Source organism: Aspergillus versicolor (genome assembly GCF_001890125.1).
Source record: "Aspergillus versicolor CBS 583.65 unplaced genomic scaffold ASPVEscaffold_13, whole genome shotgun sequence".
NCBI classification, from domain to species: Eukaryota; Fungi; Ascomycota; class Eurotiomycetes; order Eurotiales; family Aspergillaceae; genus Aspergillus; species Aspergillus versicolor.
In genome coordinates this window covers 110220-127953 of record NW_024467536.1, presented here as the reverse complement: position 1 = coordinate 127953, position 17734 = coordinate 110220, and the positions used below count along the sequence as shown (strand labels likewise).

Below are 17734 nucleotides of genomic sequence, written 5' to 3'. Positions count from 1 at the left end.
GACTATACATATAGATCATATAGTTTCAACATATAAATTATATGTTTATAAAACTAATTCCTGGTTCGTCTATCAAAACCAGAGAACCATAAGTCGACGACGGCTCGTATTATTATAGACAAATGTTTGCTCATAGCGAGGTAAAGCACAGGCACATGACGCCCTAGGCCTTCTTCTTAACTGAAATCCATTGCATGGGCAAAGCCCCGACAATAGCTAGGCCTGAAAATGCAACGGCAATATAAAAGCAGCATGTGACAGCGGAGTTATATGCCTGCAGAACTCCTGGCAAAGCCTCTGCTGATACAGTATCTTTCAGCATCGTAGCTCCAGCGTCAATAACCTTCTTAGCATCCACATCGGGGACATTCTTGGTGATGCCTTCCAATAGCTTGTTATGGAAGAGACTCTGCGCCGCGGAAACAAACACAGCCCCTCCCATGGTCTGCATAAACATCAAAACAACAGTACCACTAGGGACATCGTGCGGAGGCAACGCGGCTTGCACTGCCACCACGCCCTGTGATATTCCACATCCCATCCCAATACCAAGCAGCGCCTGATACCCCAAGTACTCGCTGGGGCTTGAATCAACTCGAAGCGTCGTCAGCAGGCCACCAGCAACTGTCAACGCAACGGGAGAGAAGTATACAAAAGGCATATACTGGCCCAAGGCACTGACAATGCCTCCGGCGAGGATTGAACACACTGCAGTGGCCAAGAGCATGGGCAGGTTAAGAATGCCGGACTGTGTTGCCGACACACCTTGGACGCTCTGGAACCATATAGGCAGCTAGGAACCATATCAGCATTTGCCCTTACTCGGAACGGGCTACTTACATAGTATGAATATACCATTAATGATGACCCCAGGCAGAATATAAAGAAAGAAGCACCCCAGACATTCCGGTTCTTTATTAAGCGCGGCGGGATCGTGGCTTTATTCTGCCGCCACCACTGCACCGCTACAAAGGCCAGTATAAGCACGCCAAACACAACAAATAGGGAAATTATCGGAGGACTGTTCCAGGGATACTCGGTGCCTCCCCATTGCAATGCAAGCAGCAGGCTAACCATGGATGGCAGGAAAAAAAGAAGGCCCAGTGGGTCCAGCTGCAACAATACATCCTTCCACCCAACGGCGGCCTTCGCAAGCTTTCTAGCCTTGTAGAAGAATAGAAGGAAGAGACAGGTAACACCCCCAATTGGGAGATTGATATAAAAACACCATCTCCAGCTGGCATTATCCGTAAGCACGCCCCCAATTAGTGGTCCGGTAACACTAGCAACCCCGTATGTGGCGCTGATTATACCAGTGTATATAGGCCTCAGCCGCAACGGTGTCTCCTGTGCAACAATAAGTAATGAGCCCGAGAAAATTCCGCCAGCCCCGATACCAGCAATAGCACGCCCAATAATTAGCCCTAGTGAGCTAGGGGTGGCTCCACAGATCAGCGAGCCGGCCTCGAAAATACCAAGCGCGACAAGGTAGGTCCATTTTATGGGATAATAGGTATACAGCTTTCCGTAGGTCAGGCTCACACAGCAGGTAGTAAGCAGAAAGGCACTTGCATACCAGCCCACGTCGTCTAGAGAGTTGAACTGTTTGGTGATCAATGGGATTGCAGTCGTGAGGATCGTGTTATCCTGTACAGTATTAGCATCGAGGATAGCGTAAGAGGCCTGGAGCTTGTGTGGACTTACCAGTGCCGACAATATGCACGCCAAAGACAGCCCAACCATGATGGTGGCTAGTTTCCATCCCGCGGGATATATTTCCCCTGTATCCCTTGACAGTCGCCGGTCGACATCGTCGCTAAGATCGAAAGTCGCCAGTCTCACTTCGCTGTCGTTGTTGAGCGGGTCGTAAGGTATCACAGGCGACATGCTCGGCCGTGAGACACTCCCTGAATCGTGACGGGCATGGTCGTTTTTATCCGCTTGGCTAATCGCTATGTTGGCGTGTAAGGTCCCCGGCACTTTCTTCTCCTTTTTCAATGTCATATTGTGTGTTCAGAGATGGGTTGATCGAATCGACGAGGACTGGCATCCATTGGAACCTTTGAAATATGGGAGCGTGGGAAGAGGTGGCCTAAAATGTCTTAGGTTGTTCGGACAAGCGAATCCCGTTTTTTAATACAAATCCTCGAATCGTGGTGGCGTAAGTGGGTGTAGAATAGCAGGTCCTCGAGACAAGGGAGGAATTCCAGTCGCCAGAAATTGCGTCGTACTCTCTTCGGTGCCGCCATACCTGAGCCTTTTGTACTACATGCCGGATGTCGAGAGCACAATTCTGCTTTTTATGAATGATTGTTGCCGGGTCTCAACTCTGCCGACCGGAGTGATAATATTATGACAATCCCGAGGCCGTGGAATCAAGGGGGAGTCTGGAGACAGGTTTTGCTACAACTTCATAGTATGGAATCACGACCCTCAAATAAGGCATTCTCTTATTATAATACATGCTGGGTGTATTCTGTTAAAGCGTTATTATATTCATCACTCTTACGAAGCTCTAAATCAAAAGATCTTTTCCACGATACCGCGCTTACCTTTACCCTTGGGAAGCCGGGGCCTGATTGTGAATGCAGGCAACCATCGGAATAGCCATTTCAACCATCCTTTTTGGGGGAGGTTGGCGTCCATGTTGCGCCAGCCCCGAATATACAACCCTCGGTGTGTGGGGCATCTTTCCTACTTCAGATGCACTGAATTGACATGGTTAAGATCAAGTATTTTTCACTACCTGGAATGGAGTAACAACTCGCTAAAGCCCGCCAGCCGGAACTATGAGCCAGAACCCTGGTTTACACCGGGAGTCCAATGCCCGCGGACTCCGCATAATAATTATGCACCCCGTCCAAGCTGACATCAGTGCATTCCTATCTATTTCCGGCGTTTTTAATCAGAGAAGCACCCGAATAGACACATTCAGCGCAGCAAGCGGAGTTATGTGCACTCGCTCTCGTTCCTAGATAAACCCCGGCGGACCAGTCGGTGGCGCAATCTGATCACTCCATTCATCAAACGGCCAGAGCCAGCTGAGCGATGAAAACAGATGGTCTGTGTTACCGGGCTCTACGAGCTCTCTCCATTGTTGCCCATCTTGAAATATACCATAGTCTCCCATTTGAATAGAGGGAGCACTAGGGGTTTCTCCAGTGGAATGACGGTTTTCAGGAACATCCGTTTGGGGGTTATTAACGCCCAAAGCTGCTGGTTGAGGAGAGGCAGTCGAGCGGCTGGAAGTCCCTTGACTCAATGAGTCGTCTAGTAGAACTTCATCGTGGGTGGCATTGATTGCAGTATCACTGGCTGTCCTTTTGCGTTTGCTCAAGCGTTCCAATTTGGCTCCTCGCATGTCTCGGAAATCAAACTCTGCGGCGTCCTGTCCGACAAGGGGATGTTTGCTGTTGATCTTAGCTATCCTGTTATTTTCACTGGCAATGGCCAGACGAACCTGCGAATGAGGATGAGATCTGTCTCTTGTAGGAGGTGCATGGAGTCGCATTTTATAAGACGGTGAATCGCTTCCAGATACTGCATTTATTAGCTTGGTCTGTATCCGTGATAATTAAGCTTCACGTACCAAATGCTTGGAGAATTCTGATCTGGTAGAGATGTCTCGAATAACTGTCAAGCAGTGGGCGATTCCTTCTGTTAATATAGTGTTATTGAAGTCATTAGGGCCATCGACACTGGCCAAGCGACGCGGCTCAAAGAGTAGAACTGGACGAATGAAATCAGTAAGACGCTCTTAAACTGCTGACTAAATGGTAACTGTACTCTCGAGAGCGACATAGGCCTGTATACCGATATGTGGGTCAAAGGTGATGTTCTCCTTCAGGCCGGCAGCCACCAAGTCCGAGACAGCAAGAGCATGCGATATTCGGCTGCGGCGAACGTCATATACCAGCTCTATCTTTGAATGATCTCGTAGGTAGATTTGTAATGCAGCACGGCCCAAAATAATGAACAGGTTACGTCGCAAAATATGCAGTAAAATGAACATTGGCAGTCGGTCACGGTGAAGAATCAGGTTATCGGGATTAAACTGAAAGCGACGCGGTAAGTCAGCAAAGACGGACCCCAAGTCCTCCTTTAGTAGCAATAGATCCGAAGATAGCTGTTCGACTGTATGTTCCTGGTATGAGGCACGGTAGGCAAAGTGAAGTCCGCGACGACGAGCCGCCGCCGTGCGTAGTAGGTATGCTGACATGTCAAGGGACGCATGCGGTACACCGTCCCTCATACTTTGTGCAGTGTTAATATCCCCAGGGATCAAGGGCTCTGTTAGTGCATGGTCGTCCCCCAGGAAACTCTCCTGGTCGCAGGGCAGCTGGATGCGGTATGCGCGTTCATCGGTTGTCTGGGAGCCATATCGACCACCATCAGTCATTGAGTCCAGATAGAACGTGGCCCATGCAATTCGACGAAGGGCTTCGCGCGACAGGAGAGGTGAAAGGCGTTGGCGTGACGGGAAATCCACGGGGTATGCCTGATCAAAGACATGCAACGACATCATTTGCATCATGCTACGCGAATTAGTCTGTAGCTGTCACTGCTTGAATATGAGAATACGTACCGGGTACAACTGGCTCCCAAAAGCCACGCCGATGTAAACTTTCCTCGGTGGAGGTCATAGTGTTGCGCAAGGAGCGTTGCCTGTAGCGTGAGTTAGACCTGCAGTGGGGACAAATCGCCCATTCAGCTGCTCTAAAACAGACTTATTTCTACGCACCATAAGTTGAACAACCCCGAATCCTTGATAGATACGCGGGAGAAGAGCACCGATGGCCGCATCTGCCCAGGCATCTGCTCTGGCAAGGTTTTCAGGGGTGGCTGGAGCACCGAACCTAGGAAACCCATTAATAGTCGGCATGTCGCGCAGTATATCGTAGCCACACACCGAGCAGCGCTGGCAATCATTATTAGAGTCAACTCTCGGGGGATTTTGCCATTGTCGAGGAGGCGTTGATAATGGAGCGGGTGGATGAAGGCAAAGAAGCCGAAATCTAACGTATGTTAACTAGGATAATTCCACATAGAAGACATCTTACTGTAGACCGATGCGAAGTACAGCTGAACAAGGTTGTGAAGCTCTTTTCCCTCTGGTAGCTGACCGGGCTCTACTCCTCGGGAGGACACTGTGTTTGTTGGCGGAGAGCTGTCCGAGAGAGTCGGCGATGCAGGCCCAGCACGCCGTCGAGGTCTCACACACTCAATGCCGAGTGTTCGACATCTCTCGCACGCGTTGTTGATATCATCGGTACATTTCAGCTAGATAGCTATGTTAGAGGGCATGATGCTATGGCAGTAAGACGCACCTTCTTGTCGCGACATCCCTCGCACGCTGTCGCGTTTGCTCTACGCGCGACCTTGGTACGTTTCGGTTCCTCTGCGGCCCAGGTGCATGCTCTTTTTCCCCTGTAACATTGTGTACAGGATGGCTTCTTTTCGTCGCATTTGATCTGCCTGGGGTGAGCTCACACCGGTTCAGTCCGAGCATTTCGCAGCACTGACCTTCCGAGATCGGCATGTTTGGCATCCTGTGCGCGTCCGATGAATTCTCGCTCGACGCCATTCGATATCAGAAGGTGGCGCGATGGGGGTTATATTATCCATTCGGAAGATGAATGTGGAAGAATGAGAAAAGAAGTTGGAGAAGTTGCGAAATGGTAATTTAAGTTGGAATTAGCGGGACATTCATTAGGCTGACTACATTAGATATATATATATATTCCGGCGATATATTTGATACATGCTGGCCATTGATTTACCTACTAACATCCAGGCGTAACTCCCCCTCGAGCATCCATCCAGCACCTCTGTAACTCCATCTCGTCCTCCCACAGCTCTGGTGCCTCATCTTTGCCCAGCCCTGGCGCCACAGCGCTTTCTCCCCACACAATTCCACATTCAACCACATACTCATCCCAACACTGCAACAGCTCTTGAAGCTTCTCTGGCTCATCCTGTGCTACGTCCTTCGTCTCCCCGGGATCTTGCACTACATTAAACAGTTCCCATCCATCGCCTCCCTCTCCCGCGCCCCCCTGCGCCTTTGCAAAATGGACAATCTTCCAGTCTCCCTTGCGCAGCGCTCCACGGGCTGAGAGCTCCCACCCAACAGGCTCAGACGAGGAATGGATTGCCCATGTGGGATCTTGTTCAACACCTTCTCCTCGCCCGAAGAACGGTACCCACGATTTACCCCGAACAGCATGCACTTCTCTACCGCGGAATTTAGTCATCGCGCGGCTGCTGCTAGTTGTAGGTTGTGGTAAAGCTACACCCGCCAGCTCAAGAAATGTAGGAACAAAGTCCATGACCGTGGTAAATGACCGACTGAATGAGCCTGGGGATAACGGGGGGAAACTATTTGCAGGGGGCTTGATTACGCAGGGAACTAGAATGCCGCCCTGGGATGGGAAGCATTTGAATAGCCTTGAGGGCGCAGTCGATGCCTGTGCCCATAGTGGCCCGAGCCTGGAGCTGTTAGTTGTGTCTGTCTATGGTAAGTTGTGTTGACGTACCAGGTGTATGAGTTGTAGGCGCCGATGTTGTCGTAGGAGTTGTCGTAGTACTTGTGGATGGCTGACTTGATGTCGGTTCCTAAGACAGCTGTAGCCCATGTTAGCTCCCTATATTAGTATGTAGGCTCGAAAATACCCACGGATTGCTTCGAGCCTGTGAAATGTCAGTCAACTTCCGTAACCATAGCAAATACAAGGTAGTATGTACGCTGCCCCCTCTGCCCCATTGTCGCTCATGAAGACAATAAACGTGTTGTCGTACTCGCCAGTCTTCTTCAGATACTGGACCACCTTGCCAATATTAACATCGATCGAGTCCACCATGCCGGCATACGTCTCCATTGCACGAGTCGACAGCTTTCTTTCCTCTGCCGTCAGAGTGTCCCACTCTCCAGTGCCAACTTTGCTGGTCTCAACTTTATGGGGGACGACGGATTCGTCGATGATGCCCATCTCGACCAGTTTCTTAAGCCGGCGTTCGCGTAGGGCGTACGGGCCATCATTATAGACTCCTTTGTATCTTCGTAAGGTTAGTTGGGATGAATGACTTGTAACATAGGGCGTCGTACTTATCACGCTGTGCGCGCGAACACTGTAGAGGCCAATGGGGCGCAGTGTATGGTAGGAACGAGAAGAAGGGCCTCGATTTCTCCTCCTCCGTTCGCTCTTCGAAATATTTAATCAGAGTGTCGGTGTAGTAGTCGGTCGAGTAGAATCCCTCGGGGTCTTCTGTCTTGTTGGGTGTTCTAGTATGGTCAGCATCAGCAAAGACGCATTAACCAAATAATATCTGGGCCTTACGCACATATCGACTTTCTGGCCCATCTCGGCGTGAATAGGTCGGCCGCCAACGGGAAACTTCTCCTGCACCGGCTCCCATCCATAGTGGTTGCAGCATCCAGGAAGCATCGCAAATGCCTTCTGGAACCCTCGTTCCCATGGCCCTTGCGACGTGCGCATACCAAGATGCCACTAATAAAGTAAGTATACAGCAGACATGCACCTGGTTCGTGAATACCTTTCCAGACATGACAGTAAAATACCCATTGTCCTCCAGGATCTCAGGCAAAGTAGCCACGTCACGGTTGAGAAAGCCCTCGTAGCCCGCCTTGCCTGACCACCGCTCTGCGCCCCGGACGTTTTGTTTGAATTCTATCAGAGTGCCTAAGCCACCTAGGTGCGCGTCTGTTCCACTGAGTAGCATTGCTCGGGTTGGTGAGCAGGCGGCGGCGGCATGGTGATTGAGCATGCGTGTCCCTTCGGCGGCCAGTCGGTCGATGTTGGGTGTTTGGATTTCCGAGCCATAGCAGCCTATATCTGAGAAGCCCTGCCGAAGGATTAGCGGTGGATATAGATATGGGGAAGGGTTTGTACGAGGTCATCGGCGAGAATGAATAGAAAGTTGGGTTGTTTCGGAGTGCTCCCCATGTTGGCGGATTGTCGCGAGTCAAGCGGGCGAGTTTCTCCAAAATTATTCAGTATTCTGACGAGGAAATCTTTAGTTATAACGACAAGTGGACACGGGATTGCGACAGTAATTTATCAGCAGACAGATTGGTAGAGCAGACGGGGTGGTGGTGCAGTTGAGACAGCTCGCTCGGAGCGCGCCCAATTCGCTCGGAACAGACAAGGCTCGCTCGGAGCAGACAAGAAGAAATTAAACAAAAGTCTCGGGCTCCGAGCGAGTAGAAGCAGATCGGCGACAATGGTTGGTTTGGCATTACCCCAGGTTGTGGGGGGATTATGCCATCGTAGCTAAAGCAGGGAGTCTCCGCTGTGGATCTGAAGTACAATCGGGTTCATAAACCACCATCTACCGTCCTTCCTGGTTGACATGTCGTTGTGTATCTTAAAGTGTCTTTTGTGTGAGTCTTTAAACTGCGGCCGGTCATGATGGCGACCCCTATGTTGCTGTTCTCCTGCTTCTGTCTGCTTACGGGGGATATGCTGTTTGGGTTTGACACGGGAAGCTTTGGAGGAATCCTTGGAAACCCGGTATGAAGCTATAACTGAAGAGTCGTTTCCAGGCTGACCTTGTTCAGGGCTTCATCAACCAATTCGGCAGCTATAACGCAGACACACAAGCCTATGAGATCGACTCGCTGAACACGTCGCTCCTGTCATCACTGGCCTTTATTGGCAAGTTTATTGGCTGTTTTTCAGCCGGTCCGATGATTGAGAAGTACGGCCACCGTGTGGTGTTTCATGCTCTTTCGGTCATCTCGATCATCGGCGTTATCAGTCAGTTTAACCTCCCAAGCAAGCTTCTCATGCTTACTAGTATCTCGTAGTTGAGATTACAGCCGCTGATTCTGGTCCCGGGAGTGGACGTCTTGCGCAATTCATTGTCGGCCGAATCATTGTTTACATATCTATTGGTTTAGTAGAGGTTGACGTGACGTGAGTGCTCCCCTTGAGTAGAAGGAACTGTGACATCACTAACTAGTACCATGTCAGTACATATCAGTCAGAAATTGTCCCAGCCTCGTTCCGTGGTCTTGTCGTGGTTTCGTTACAACTCTTCCTTGTAGCAGGAGGGCTCATTGCCAGTGGAGTAAACAAGGCCTACGAGAAAGAGACTGCTGGTGTAGGATGGAAGACAGTGACAGGGCTCCAGCTTATATTTCCAGTCTGTACGTATGCCCGGATACTACTTTACTATCTGTTCCTAACATGGCATCCTCCCAGTGATCATTATATGCACCATCTTCATTCCAAACTCCCCGCGCTGGCTTCTCTCCAAGGACCGGGACGAGGGTGCTATCGCGTCTCTCCGAAAGCTCCGCCCAGTGGAAGATAGGGCGAATGGCGCCTGCGATGAAGAGCTTCGGGAAATCCGAGAGGGGCTGCACGAAGTCGTCCACAAAGCCGCATGGGCTGACCTCGTCAAGGGGACCAACCTCCGCCGCACTATAATAGTCATAGTCTGCTACTTTTTTCAACAGGTAAGTCATAACCTCTAGCATTTTGTCATAAACTAATCAAATTAGGCAACCGGACAAGCGTTCGTGTCGACTTTCCAAACGAAGTTCTACCAACAGAACGGCTACGCGGAGAATGCATATACATACCCAATCATCAGTAGTGTTCTCAACCTCGTGGCAGTGCTCTTGGCCATGGTCCTTGTTGACAGGCTGGGGTATGTTTTCCAGCTTATTCCATCTAGAACTATGTGCTAATAATCTATGTATAGCCGCCGATATACGCTCTTCCTCAGCTACTCCCTCCAGGCGCTGTGGATGTATGTGCTTGCTGGCCTTGGGGGAATGGCCCATCCTACAACCACTTCCAGGAATACCATTGTGGCATCGTTCATGCTATACACTATCTTCTATAACGTGGGTCTTCAATAATCCCAAAAAGAAACCATTTAACTAACACTGCGGATATATAGGCTGGTGGCGGCTCAATCCCATATCTACTGGGCGCTGAAATACCCCACGCCTCCCTTCGAGAGAAGACACAATCAGTCGGAACAGCCTGGAACGTCATCTGGGCATTCGTAACTAACTTCGTCATCCCGTACATGATGGAGCATATCCACTTCGGTGTCGGATGGGTCTTTGGCAGTGTCTCCCTTGTAGCCTTACTCTACACATTTTTCTTTCTCCCGGAGACCAAGGTCAGTTCCTCCCTTTTCTCGATAGTATCGAACAATGGTTAACTTGTATGTCCAAACAGGGCCGGACACTTGAAGAGTTGGATTCTGTTTTTGCCCATGCGTATAATCCCTTCCGGCGGGCGGATGCGTACTACAACAATGAACGCGAGGCCGAAGCCCCTAAGCAGGGCAATATTCAGCCGTATTCCAGTACTGACATTAAAAAGCCAGATGGCGATATACAACGCGTGAGCGAGTAATTGCAGGCAAGGGTAATTCTGTACACCGTGTGACCAGTGTTATTAGCAGAACTTATTTCCGTACCACTGGATGGCAGTCCGAGTCGTATAGCATACAATTGATTACGCAGAACCTATTTTAATGCAACAATTGCTCGATGACGCTCTAAACGGAACGAATTTTATGTAATTTAAAAACAATGCTGTATATTTCTAACCCAGAAGAAAAAGAAAAGGCCAGCAGACCGCCGCGGCAAGTAGAGAAACTGAGGCGAAACAAGATTGCAAGACAGTATAACGCTCAAATCAACGGTAATAAAGAATGGTATCAAGACATCTCAGCTGCAAAGGCAAACCACGGGTGCTTTAAGACCTCCTCAATTGAAGGCCTCTTTGCTGGATCGTACTGGAACATACTCTCCAACAAGTCCCCAAACAGCTCTAGCTCCTCCTGAGGAATGGCGGAACGCTGGGTCTCGCCGTTAATATCCTTCAGGGTATGTGCAACCGGGTGTTTTAAAAACCCTCGCAAGCTGGTATCTTCGCGGGAGCTGTCTGGTTCATAGTACTCTCGACCCTCCCAGGAGGACCACCATGGCTCGGGGAGGGGACCAAACATGTCTACCGCGATGGAGATGTAATAAATAGACAGGGTGGTGGCCGCCCTTGTCGTAGTCGTATACTCGCTCCACCTCCTCGTCGATTCCGTTAATGTGGAGGCCATTGTCTTCGAAGTCCATCTCGCCCTCTGATAAAGGCTCCAGACTCGGCGAATACGGCTCGTGCTGCTCGGGGGATGGCGTATTCTTTTTGCTGGGTATGATATTTCCTTAACCTTTCCCTCTGTTCCCTGGGAGTTGAGAAGGGGAAAGCGGAGGCAACGGCGGGCAGCATAAGCGCCAGCTGGAGAGCTGCAGGTGCTCTTCAGGGCTATTTTTATTTATGTTTTCGTCTTGATTGGCCCCGGTTAGCCGCCAGGCCCTTTCTCGGCCCCAGGGAATCTCTTAAGATAAGAAGTATATGCAAGGTGAAATATATGACACCACGTCCCTTGAAAAGAGCTAGCACATCAATTTCAATTCGGAATAGACGAGAAAAGCGGCAAAAGGGTATCTTATCATATTCATGCTGCAATCCAGGCACTATAAAATATACAGCCAGCCTCATGGCCCGTGCTCGATTACTCATCGCAGGCTCTCAATTTTTTCAGGAGGACTGCAACACGATTCACATCTCCAGGCAACAGCAGTCGGCCCATGGATATATATAGTTACCTACCGGCCAGCTACTTGCCGGATAAATAAACCATGTTGAACGCCTCGTCAACACAAGGGCGGAGATACCACCGAAAGTCCCGAAATGGCTGTATGCAATGCAAGAAGCGCAAAGTCAAGGTAGTCCACCCAATTCCTGCCAGTCTGTAATTTTATCTGTTTTGCCATCGCGCTGACAGGAAATGACCTTTAGTGTGACGAGAGGAAGCCGAGATGCGAAAAGTGCGAAGTATATGGGGTTCCCTGTACATATGCAACGGGAAGCACCACCAAGACCACTAGCATCTCGCAACGGACCTCTCCGGAGAGCTCGACTGAGGCCTGGGTCCAAAAGGCCTCAGAAGACACTTTAGGGATTGAATCTGGAGCCGGATCTACCATACTGGGAGCCTTACCTCTGTTTACCCTAGAGCTTCTTCACCACTGGACAACAGAAACATCTCGGACACTTTCTGCCGAGCCAGAGGTGCAGAAAATGTGGCAAGAGCAGGCTCCAAAGGTAGGGTTTACTACACCCTTCGTCATGCATTCGATTCTCGCAGTCTCAGCATTGCACCTCTATCGTCTATGTTCCGCGGACCGCAGACAGGAGTGCCTTGAGCAAGCCCATACGCACCACATGGCAGCCATGCAAGTCGTCGCGCCGAACATCAGCAATCTAGTTGAAGGTCAAGGGGCAGCAGTGATCATGTTCTCATGGTTGACCTGCATCTATGCTTGCAGTCGTCCACATACACAAAACGATCCTCTGATACTTGGAGAAAGCGGCACTCCTGAATGGCTGACATTCCTCCGCGGAAACAAGGTGGTCTTAGAGTCCAGTAGGCACATGTCTCGGCATGGGGTTCTTGCGCCTGTCTTCAACAATGGGGACCGACGCTCTTATGTACGGCGGAATACCCCGGCTATTGATGGAGAGCAGTACGTATGGCAGGTGAGAGAGTTCATCATGGAGCATGTTTCCAATCATTCAGAGCGGGAGATGTACATTAAGGCCGTGGATTTACTTTCCCAGTCATTTGCTTTCATCATGGGCGACGTTTCTCGAGCGGCAGACACCACTGTGGTCATGCCCTGGCTATTTGAGATTCCTGATGGGGTCGTGGATTGCCTCCAGCAGAAATCACCACCTGCCTTGATTGTGTTCGCCTATTTCTGTGTCCTGGTGAAGAAGCTGGACTGGATGTGGTGGTTGGAAGGACTGAGCCACAAGTTCATGGGCGAACTGTTCAACGCTCTGGATCCGGAGTATCGAGAGTGGTTACGATGGCCAAGTGAAGCAATTGGGTGGACTTGTTTATGATTGGTATGCGAAATGAGTTAATCTATGCAGTCATGAAATATCAATACCAGGGACAAGGCTGAGCCTCATACTCGTTTCGGATAGACAATGGCCTTACCCAGTCGTTCTGCTGTAGCTTATTCTGCAGTTTATTCACAATCCTGCAGATCGATCTTTAATATCCACAGTTTCAGGATCCGAACCCGAACCCGAACCCGAGCGTAGATCGACTGCTCCACTGCTGATCAAGTCAAGGTCAAACGAACTTCCGTTGGTATTACAGGGATTGCTCTCGCTAATGGGGATGCCTAGCCCGCTATGTTTTTAGATCAGTCTAATGCGAACCCGAGGACACCGACCGAGCCGTGTCTTTAAATGTGACCTCCCCCCCAGACTTCGAGCCTCCTCAAATGCGAACAAGTTGCATCTGGCAGATCTTCAAATGGCAGGACGAATACTTTCTGTGGTGCTCGCCGGGTTGAGTGTGGGCTCTTGCAGCACACTCAACGCATCTGCTGCATTCAGGCCAGAAAACATCTACGTCAGCCCCGGGGTATCGTCTGCATGCGCAGAGCTATACCAGTCTTATCCGACCGAAGTCCTCTCGCCCTCGTCCTCCAATTATACGGCCGAAACAAAGCTGTTCTGGGATGTCCGCTCAGATCTGTCTCCTGCCTGTATCTTCCAACCACGGAATGCGGGTGAGGTGGCCCATGGAGTCAAAATAATTTCTGACAATGATGCGCCATTTGCCATTCGGGGAGGGGGGCATATGAATGTAGGTTGGCTTCCTAATCTGCTGAGAGTCGTTCGCTGATGCGGTATTCTAGTTTCCTGGATCCAACAATATCGATGGGGGTGTCTTGATCACACTGAACAAACTGCGTGAATACAAAGTGCACAATGATACCATCGAAGTCGGTCCAGGGATGAAGTGGATTGATGTAATTAGGGCTCTGGATCCTTATGGCCGAGTTGCCATCGGAGGGCGACTGAAGGACATCGGAGTGCCCGGTCTGACTTTAATCGGCGGTGTCCATTATTTCATTAACAAGTACGGCTTTGCCATGGACAATGTCGAGCGCTACGATGTTGTACTTGGAAATGGTACCCAAGTTATTGCCGATGCCAGCACCAACAGCGACCTGTTTTGGGCGTTGAAAGGAGGCGCGAATAACTTCGGCCTGGTGACCAAGTTTACTCTGAAAACGCACCCTATTCCCAAAGTCAGTACTACTATTCAAACGTTTGAGGAGGACAAGGTATACGACTTTATCAAGGCAGCGATGGATATGAGTCGTCTGGATGGTTCCGACCCAATTGCCGCTGGGAGCGTGCTCACAGTGCAGTATAATGCTACCACCAAAGCGGCTTCGGCCTCACTGATGGGAGTACAAGAAGGTGTCAGTAACCCTCCCTCGCAGTTTGCCAATTTCACTGCCATAGATGGGCCGACGAAAATGCATAATGTCACCACGTTGCGCTGGTGGACTGAAGACAAGATCACTCCCAACCAGATGTTCCGGTATGTTCTTCTGTCCATTGCACAGCGTCGCTAACATCGCAATAGTGTCGCGTTTACCAAGCATTCTATCGTCCCTGATGCAAAACGGGTCTATGAGATGTACCAAGCGTGGAAGGATGGCGTCGATACTCTTGCCGATGTCCAGGGGCTGTATCCAACATTCGTAATCAATCTATGTCCTGCTGGTGCTGTGCGTGCAGGCAAGACGGTTGGCAACACATGGGACCTACCTGTTGAGCCTACAATATGTACGGTCACCCCGATATACACATTAATGCCGCTAACCAGATACCCATTGCAGGGTGGCAATTTAGCACTGGGTGGGACCACGCCCAGGACGATATCCGGGTGACGACATGGTCACGGAGTCTGGGAGAGAGCCTGCACGAGGAGAACCGTCAACTCTCGTTGGCCAGAGAGCACATTTACATGGGCGATGCTGGAGAGTTCCAGGACGCGTTTGCTACGTTCCCGCCAGAGAATATAGCGCGGATGAAGGAGATTAGGAGGGCGGTTGATCCGCAGGGAGTCTTTAGCCGGCTGAACTGGGGTGGATTTAAGCTTGGCCCTTGAGTGATAATTTACTTAATTAGGCATGAGCTGTTCATCTTCATAAGCCAATTTAATTTCCACAATCAGCTGGTATCGGTCGACCCTTTTATTCTATATCGTTGATTAACGTCGGTGCGGTTAATGGACAGGTGGCGGAATGATACCGGATTATAGACTGTCAGGTTGGTTGTTCTTCGACAACGGAATCTCCGTCTGGCTAAGCGTTCCATGACAGATAAGAGTGCTTTTACACCAGCTGCTACTGGCTGGCAGCTCCTGAGGATTTTCCCAGGCTGATATGGTCCACCCCGTCGCATCCACATGCGATTGGCGGACCAGCGTCTATCAACCCCCTTCCCCGCAGTCTTGGGGTCAAGACAAGACACTGCTGAGATGTGGGGGAAGAGCTTGTGATTCTGATAGCGGCCTAGTATCAGTTCCGCCCTTTTTGTAAGACAGCTGGAGGACGCGCATACTGTAGCTAACTGTTGGCCCCTGATTCGCCCGCACCACGTACATCGTTCTGGGCAAAGAGACCGTGTTTGATACGGACGTCCTATATAAGTTACAGCGTATATCTCTTGCTGGCAAGGCCGTAATAATTGGAACTATATGCCCTACTGTCACTTGGTCCCGTCTGCCAATATATTGACCACCCTTCCCATACCTTCAGACGCTGCATCTATCTCCCATTCTCATCGCCTCCCATATACTTACTCGTTGGGCTAGCACATCATGGGACAGGGGAAAAAGGCACCAGGCCAGGCGGCGGACCCTTCAGTCGAGATCGAGGCCCGAAAAAGCCACTATGAAGGGGCGTCGTTTGAGCTCAAGGTGCGATCTAACCGACGCATACAAGGGTTTCCGAATTAACTCCTACTAGAAGGGCTTTTCGCGCCTGACAATCCTCTCCATGACCGTGATTCTGATGGCAACATGGGAGGCACTTTCAAGGTGAGTTCATGTCCTTGATATAATGGCAGATTCTAACTGCTTGGAAGCACCATGGTGTCAGGGCTTGTTAGTGGAGGGCCAGTCTCGTTGGTATATGGCTTTCTATGTTGGTTGAATCGGCCGCGTTCACTCCAGGTAATGAACTGACTGAAGGCAGTGGCAATCATTGGAGCCCTGGCAACTGCGGCATCTTTGGGAGAACTTGCTTCCATGTACGCAACAGCCATCCCAGTTATAGTCCGCTATAGTCCGCTAACAGACCAGGTACCCGACCGCTGGGGGGCAGTATCATTTTACAGCGAAACTCGCCCCAAAACGGATTAAAAATGCCCTGAGCTGGTCCATAGGATGGATAGGTTGGTAGCCACTGCCCAGGCCTGTTTTCAAGAATCTAACACGTCGGTTCAGGTACATTCGGATGGATAGCCTTCGCAGCCAGCGCCCCCTTCCTATCGGCGACAATGATCCAGGGGGTCGTCGCTCTGTACCATGAATCATACGGAATGGAACGATGGCAGGGAACGCTCATCTATTGGGCTCTCATTGGCATGGGAACCGCCATCAATATCTGGGGGAGCCGTCTCGTGTCGATTGTGGAGACTGTTTCCCTGGTTATTCATATTTGTGCCTTTATCGCTATCTTTGCTGTATTGTGGGCTTGTACTCCTGCCATGCACTCTGCTGGGTTTGTCTTTGGGACGTTTCTCAACAGTTCTGGCTGGTCGAGCAGTGGGGTGGCGTGGTCTATCGGGATGCTTTCAAGCTGCTATGTGTTGGCTGGTTCGTCGATATCTGCAGTATTCGATTTAGTACCTAACATGGATAGGATACGACGGAGCAATCCATCTTGCAGAGGAAATGAACAATCCAGCAGTCGCTGTGCCGTACTGCATGCTGGGATCACTCGCCATCAATGGCACCATGGGCTTTGCCTTCCTTCTGGCTCTGCTCTTCTGTATGGGCGACCTCGAGACGACGCTCAACAGCCCGACCGGGTTTCCGGTCATTGAGATCTTTCGCAGCATCACTGACTCTCGAGCTGCGAGTGCTGTAATGACTACTTTTCTAATTCTTACTGCGTGGCTGGCTACGATTGCGCTGCTGGCATCGGCAGGTCGCATGGTATGGTCGCTAGCGAGAGACAAGGGTACGTCCAATCCTTTCTATTTTAGAAACTCTCAATCTGATGAGTATAGCAATTCCTGGCTACAAGTATCTGGCGAAGCTGGACGCAAAGACTCAGCTTCCGACCCGATCAATCCTGGCGACGAGCACAGTCCTTGTTATAATGGGCTTCGTCAACATCGGATCTACCACCGCGTTCAACGCCATTATTTCCCTTGCCGTTCTAGGACTACATGTATCTTACCTGGTCCCTGTAGCCCTGATGCTCTGGCACCGGCTCCCAAGCCGAAGAACGTCTCTCGTCTACGGGCCCTGGCAGCTTGGACGTTTAGGAGTGCCGATCAACATTATATCGGTGGTGTACCTTAGTTATACGACGATATTCATGGTGTTCCCGCCGTACCAGCCGGTGACTGCAAAGAACATGAATTATTCGTCTCTGATTCTGGGGGCAGTGTTGATTTTCAGTGTCGTGTACTGGGCGTGGAAGGGGCGGAGGGAGTATACGGGGCCTAATATTGAGATGCACAGCTGGCAGTAGCTAATTCGCTCATTATCTTGTTATCATGGTACTGTCCACCGTAGATAGAGTGTAACTGCATACCTTGACTGATACCGGAGATAAGCCAGTCTGGTGGAGAAGTTT

At 50.4% G+C, this 17734-nt stretch overlaps 9 protein-coding genes across 9 annotated transcripts; 4 read left to right on the top strand and 5 right to left on the bottom strand.

The window, feature by feature from the left end:
• Nucleotides 1-163: 163 nt before the first annotated feature.
• On the bottom strand, nucleotides 164-1887 carry ASPVEDRAFT_142739 (MDR family MFS transporter; the record flags this gene model as incomplete). Its single annotated transcript, XM_040807862.1, has 3 exons — nucleotides 164-793; nucleotides 841-1647; nucleotides 1705-1887. The coding sequence occupies 3 exons, from the start codon at nucleotides 1885-1887 to the stop codon at nucleotides 164-166; spliced, it is 1620 nt and encodes a 539-aa protein (XP_040673125.1).
• A 1084-nt stretch (nucleotides 1888-2971) lies between these two features.
• ASPVEDRAFT_141910 (fungal specific transcription factor domain-containing protein) lies at nucleotides 2972-4534 on the bottom strand (the record flags this gene model as incomplete). The annotated part of the gene is made up of 2 exons (XM_040807784.1): nucleotides 2972-3388; nucleotides 3782-4534. 2 exons carry the CDS (start codon nucleotides 4532-4534, stop codon nucleotides 2972-2974), a joined length of 1170 nt encoding a protein of 389 aa, XP_040673124.1.
• Nucleotides 4535-4639: 105 nt separating this feature from the next.
• Nucleotides 4640-7964, bottom strand: ASPVEDRAFT_142234 (uncharacterized protein; the record flags this gene model as incomplete). The annotated part of the gene is made up of 12 exons (XM_040807817.1): nucleotides 4640-4856; nucleotides 4910-5015; nucleotides 5061-5280; nucleotides 5328-5475; nucleotides 5520-5573; nucleotides 5785-6489; nucleotides 6537-6624; nucleotides 6710-7056; nucleotides 7106-7282; nucleotides 7342-7508; nucleotides 7555-7863; nucleotides 7911-7964. The coding sequence occupies 12 exons, from the start codon at nucleotides 7962-7964 to the stop codon at nucleotides 4640-4642; spliced, it is 2592 nt and encodes an 863-aa protein (XP_040673123.1).
• A 465-nt stretch (nucleotides 7965-8429) lies between these two features.
• Nucleotides 8430-10397, top strand: ASPVEDRAFT_56765 (sugar porter family MFS transporter; the record flags this gene model as incomplete). Its single annotated transcript, XM_040815249.1, has 9 exons — nucleotides 8430-8531; nucleotides 8579-8723; nucleotides 8828-8936; nucleotides 8994-9169; nucleotides 9225-9481; nucleotides 9527-9675; nucleotides 9730-9874; nucleotides 9931-10158; nucleotides 10218-10397. The coding sequence occupies 9 exons, from the start codon at nucleotides 8430-8432 to the stop codon at nucleotides 10395-10397; spliced, it is 1491 nt and encodes a 496-aa protein (XP_040673122.1).
• Nucleotides 10398-10585: 188 nt separating this feature from the next.
• ASPVEDRAFT_46701 (uncharacterized protein) lies at nucleotides 10586-11028 on the bottom strand. Its single transcript, XM_040813619.1, has one exon. It carries the CDS (start codon nucleotides 10993-10995, stop codon nucleotides 10705-10707), a length of 291 nt encoding a protein of 96 aa, XP_040673121.1. The 5' UTR covers nucleotides 10996-11028; the 3' UTR covers nucleotides 10586-10704.
• A 54-nt stretch (nucleotides 11029-11082) lies between these two features.
• ASPVEDRAFT_46700 (uncharacterized protein) lies at nucleotides 11083-11360 on the bottom strand (the record flags this gene model as incomplete). Its single annotated transcript, XM_040813618.1, has 1 exon — nucleotides 11083-11360. The coding sequence occupies exon 1, from the start codon at nucleotides 11268-11270 to the stop codon at nucleotides 11085-11087; it is 186 nt and encodes a 61-aa protein (XP_040673120.1). The 5' UTR covers nucleotides 11271-11360.
• A 259-nt stretch (nucleotides 11361-11619) lies between these two features.
• Nucleotides 11620-13033, top strand: ASPVEDRAFT_202122 (Zn(II)2Cys6 transcription factor). The gene is made up of 2 exons (XM_040809364.1): nucleotides 11620-11770; nucleotides 11844-13033. The coding sequence occupies exons 1-2, from the start codon at nucleotides 11684-11686 to the stop codon at nucleotides 12951-12953; spliced, it is 1197 nt and encodes a 398-aa protein (XP_040673119.1). The 5' UTR covers nucleotides 11620-11683; the 3' UTR covers nucleotides 12954-13033.
• A 264-nt stretch (nucleotides 13034-13297) lies between these two features.
• ASPVEDRAFT_177930 (FAD-binding oxidoreductase) lies at nucleotides 13298-15320 on the top strand. Its single transcript, XM_040808801.1, has 5 exons — nucleotides 13298-13710; nucleotides 13763-14457; nucleotides 14503-14705; nucleotides 14759-15191; nucleotides 15245-15320. Exons 1-4 carry the CDS (start codon nucleotides 13375-13377, stop codon nucleotides 15028-15030), a joined length of 1506 nt encoding a protein of 501 aa, XP_040673118.1. The 5' UTR covers nucleotides 13298-13374; the 3' UTR covers nucleotides 15031-15191; nucleotides 15245-15320.
• A 424-nt stretch (nucleotides 15321-15744) lies between these two features.
• On the top strand, nucleotides 15745-17629 carry ASPVEDRAFT_877213 (putative GABA permease; the record flags this gene model as incomplete). The annotated part of the gene is made up of 8 exons (XM_040818133.1): nucleotides 15745-15843; nucleotides 15893-15963; nucleotides 16011-16069; nucleotides 16121-16175; nucleotides 16228-16319; nucleotides 16372-16743; nucleotides 16790-17110; nucleotides 17160-17629. The coding sequence occupies 8 exons, from the start codon at nucleotides 15745-15747 to the stop codon at nucleotides 17627-17629; spliced, it is 1539 nt and encodes a 512-aa protein (XP_040673117.1).
• Nucleotides 17630-17734: the final 105 nt, after the last annotated feature.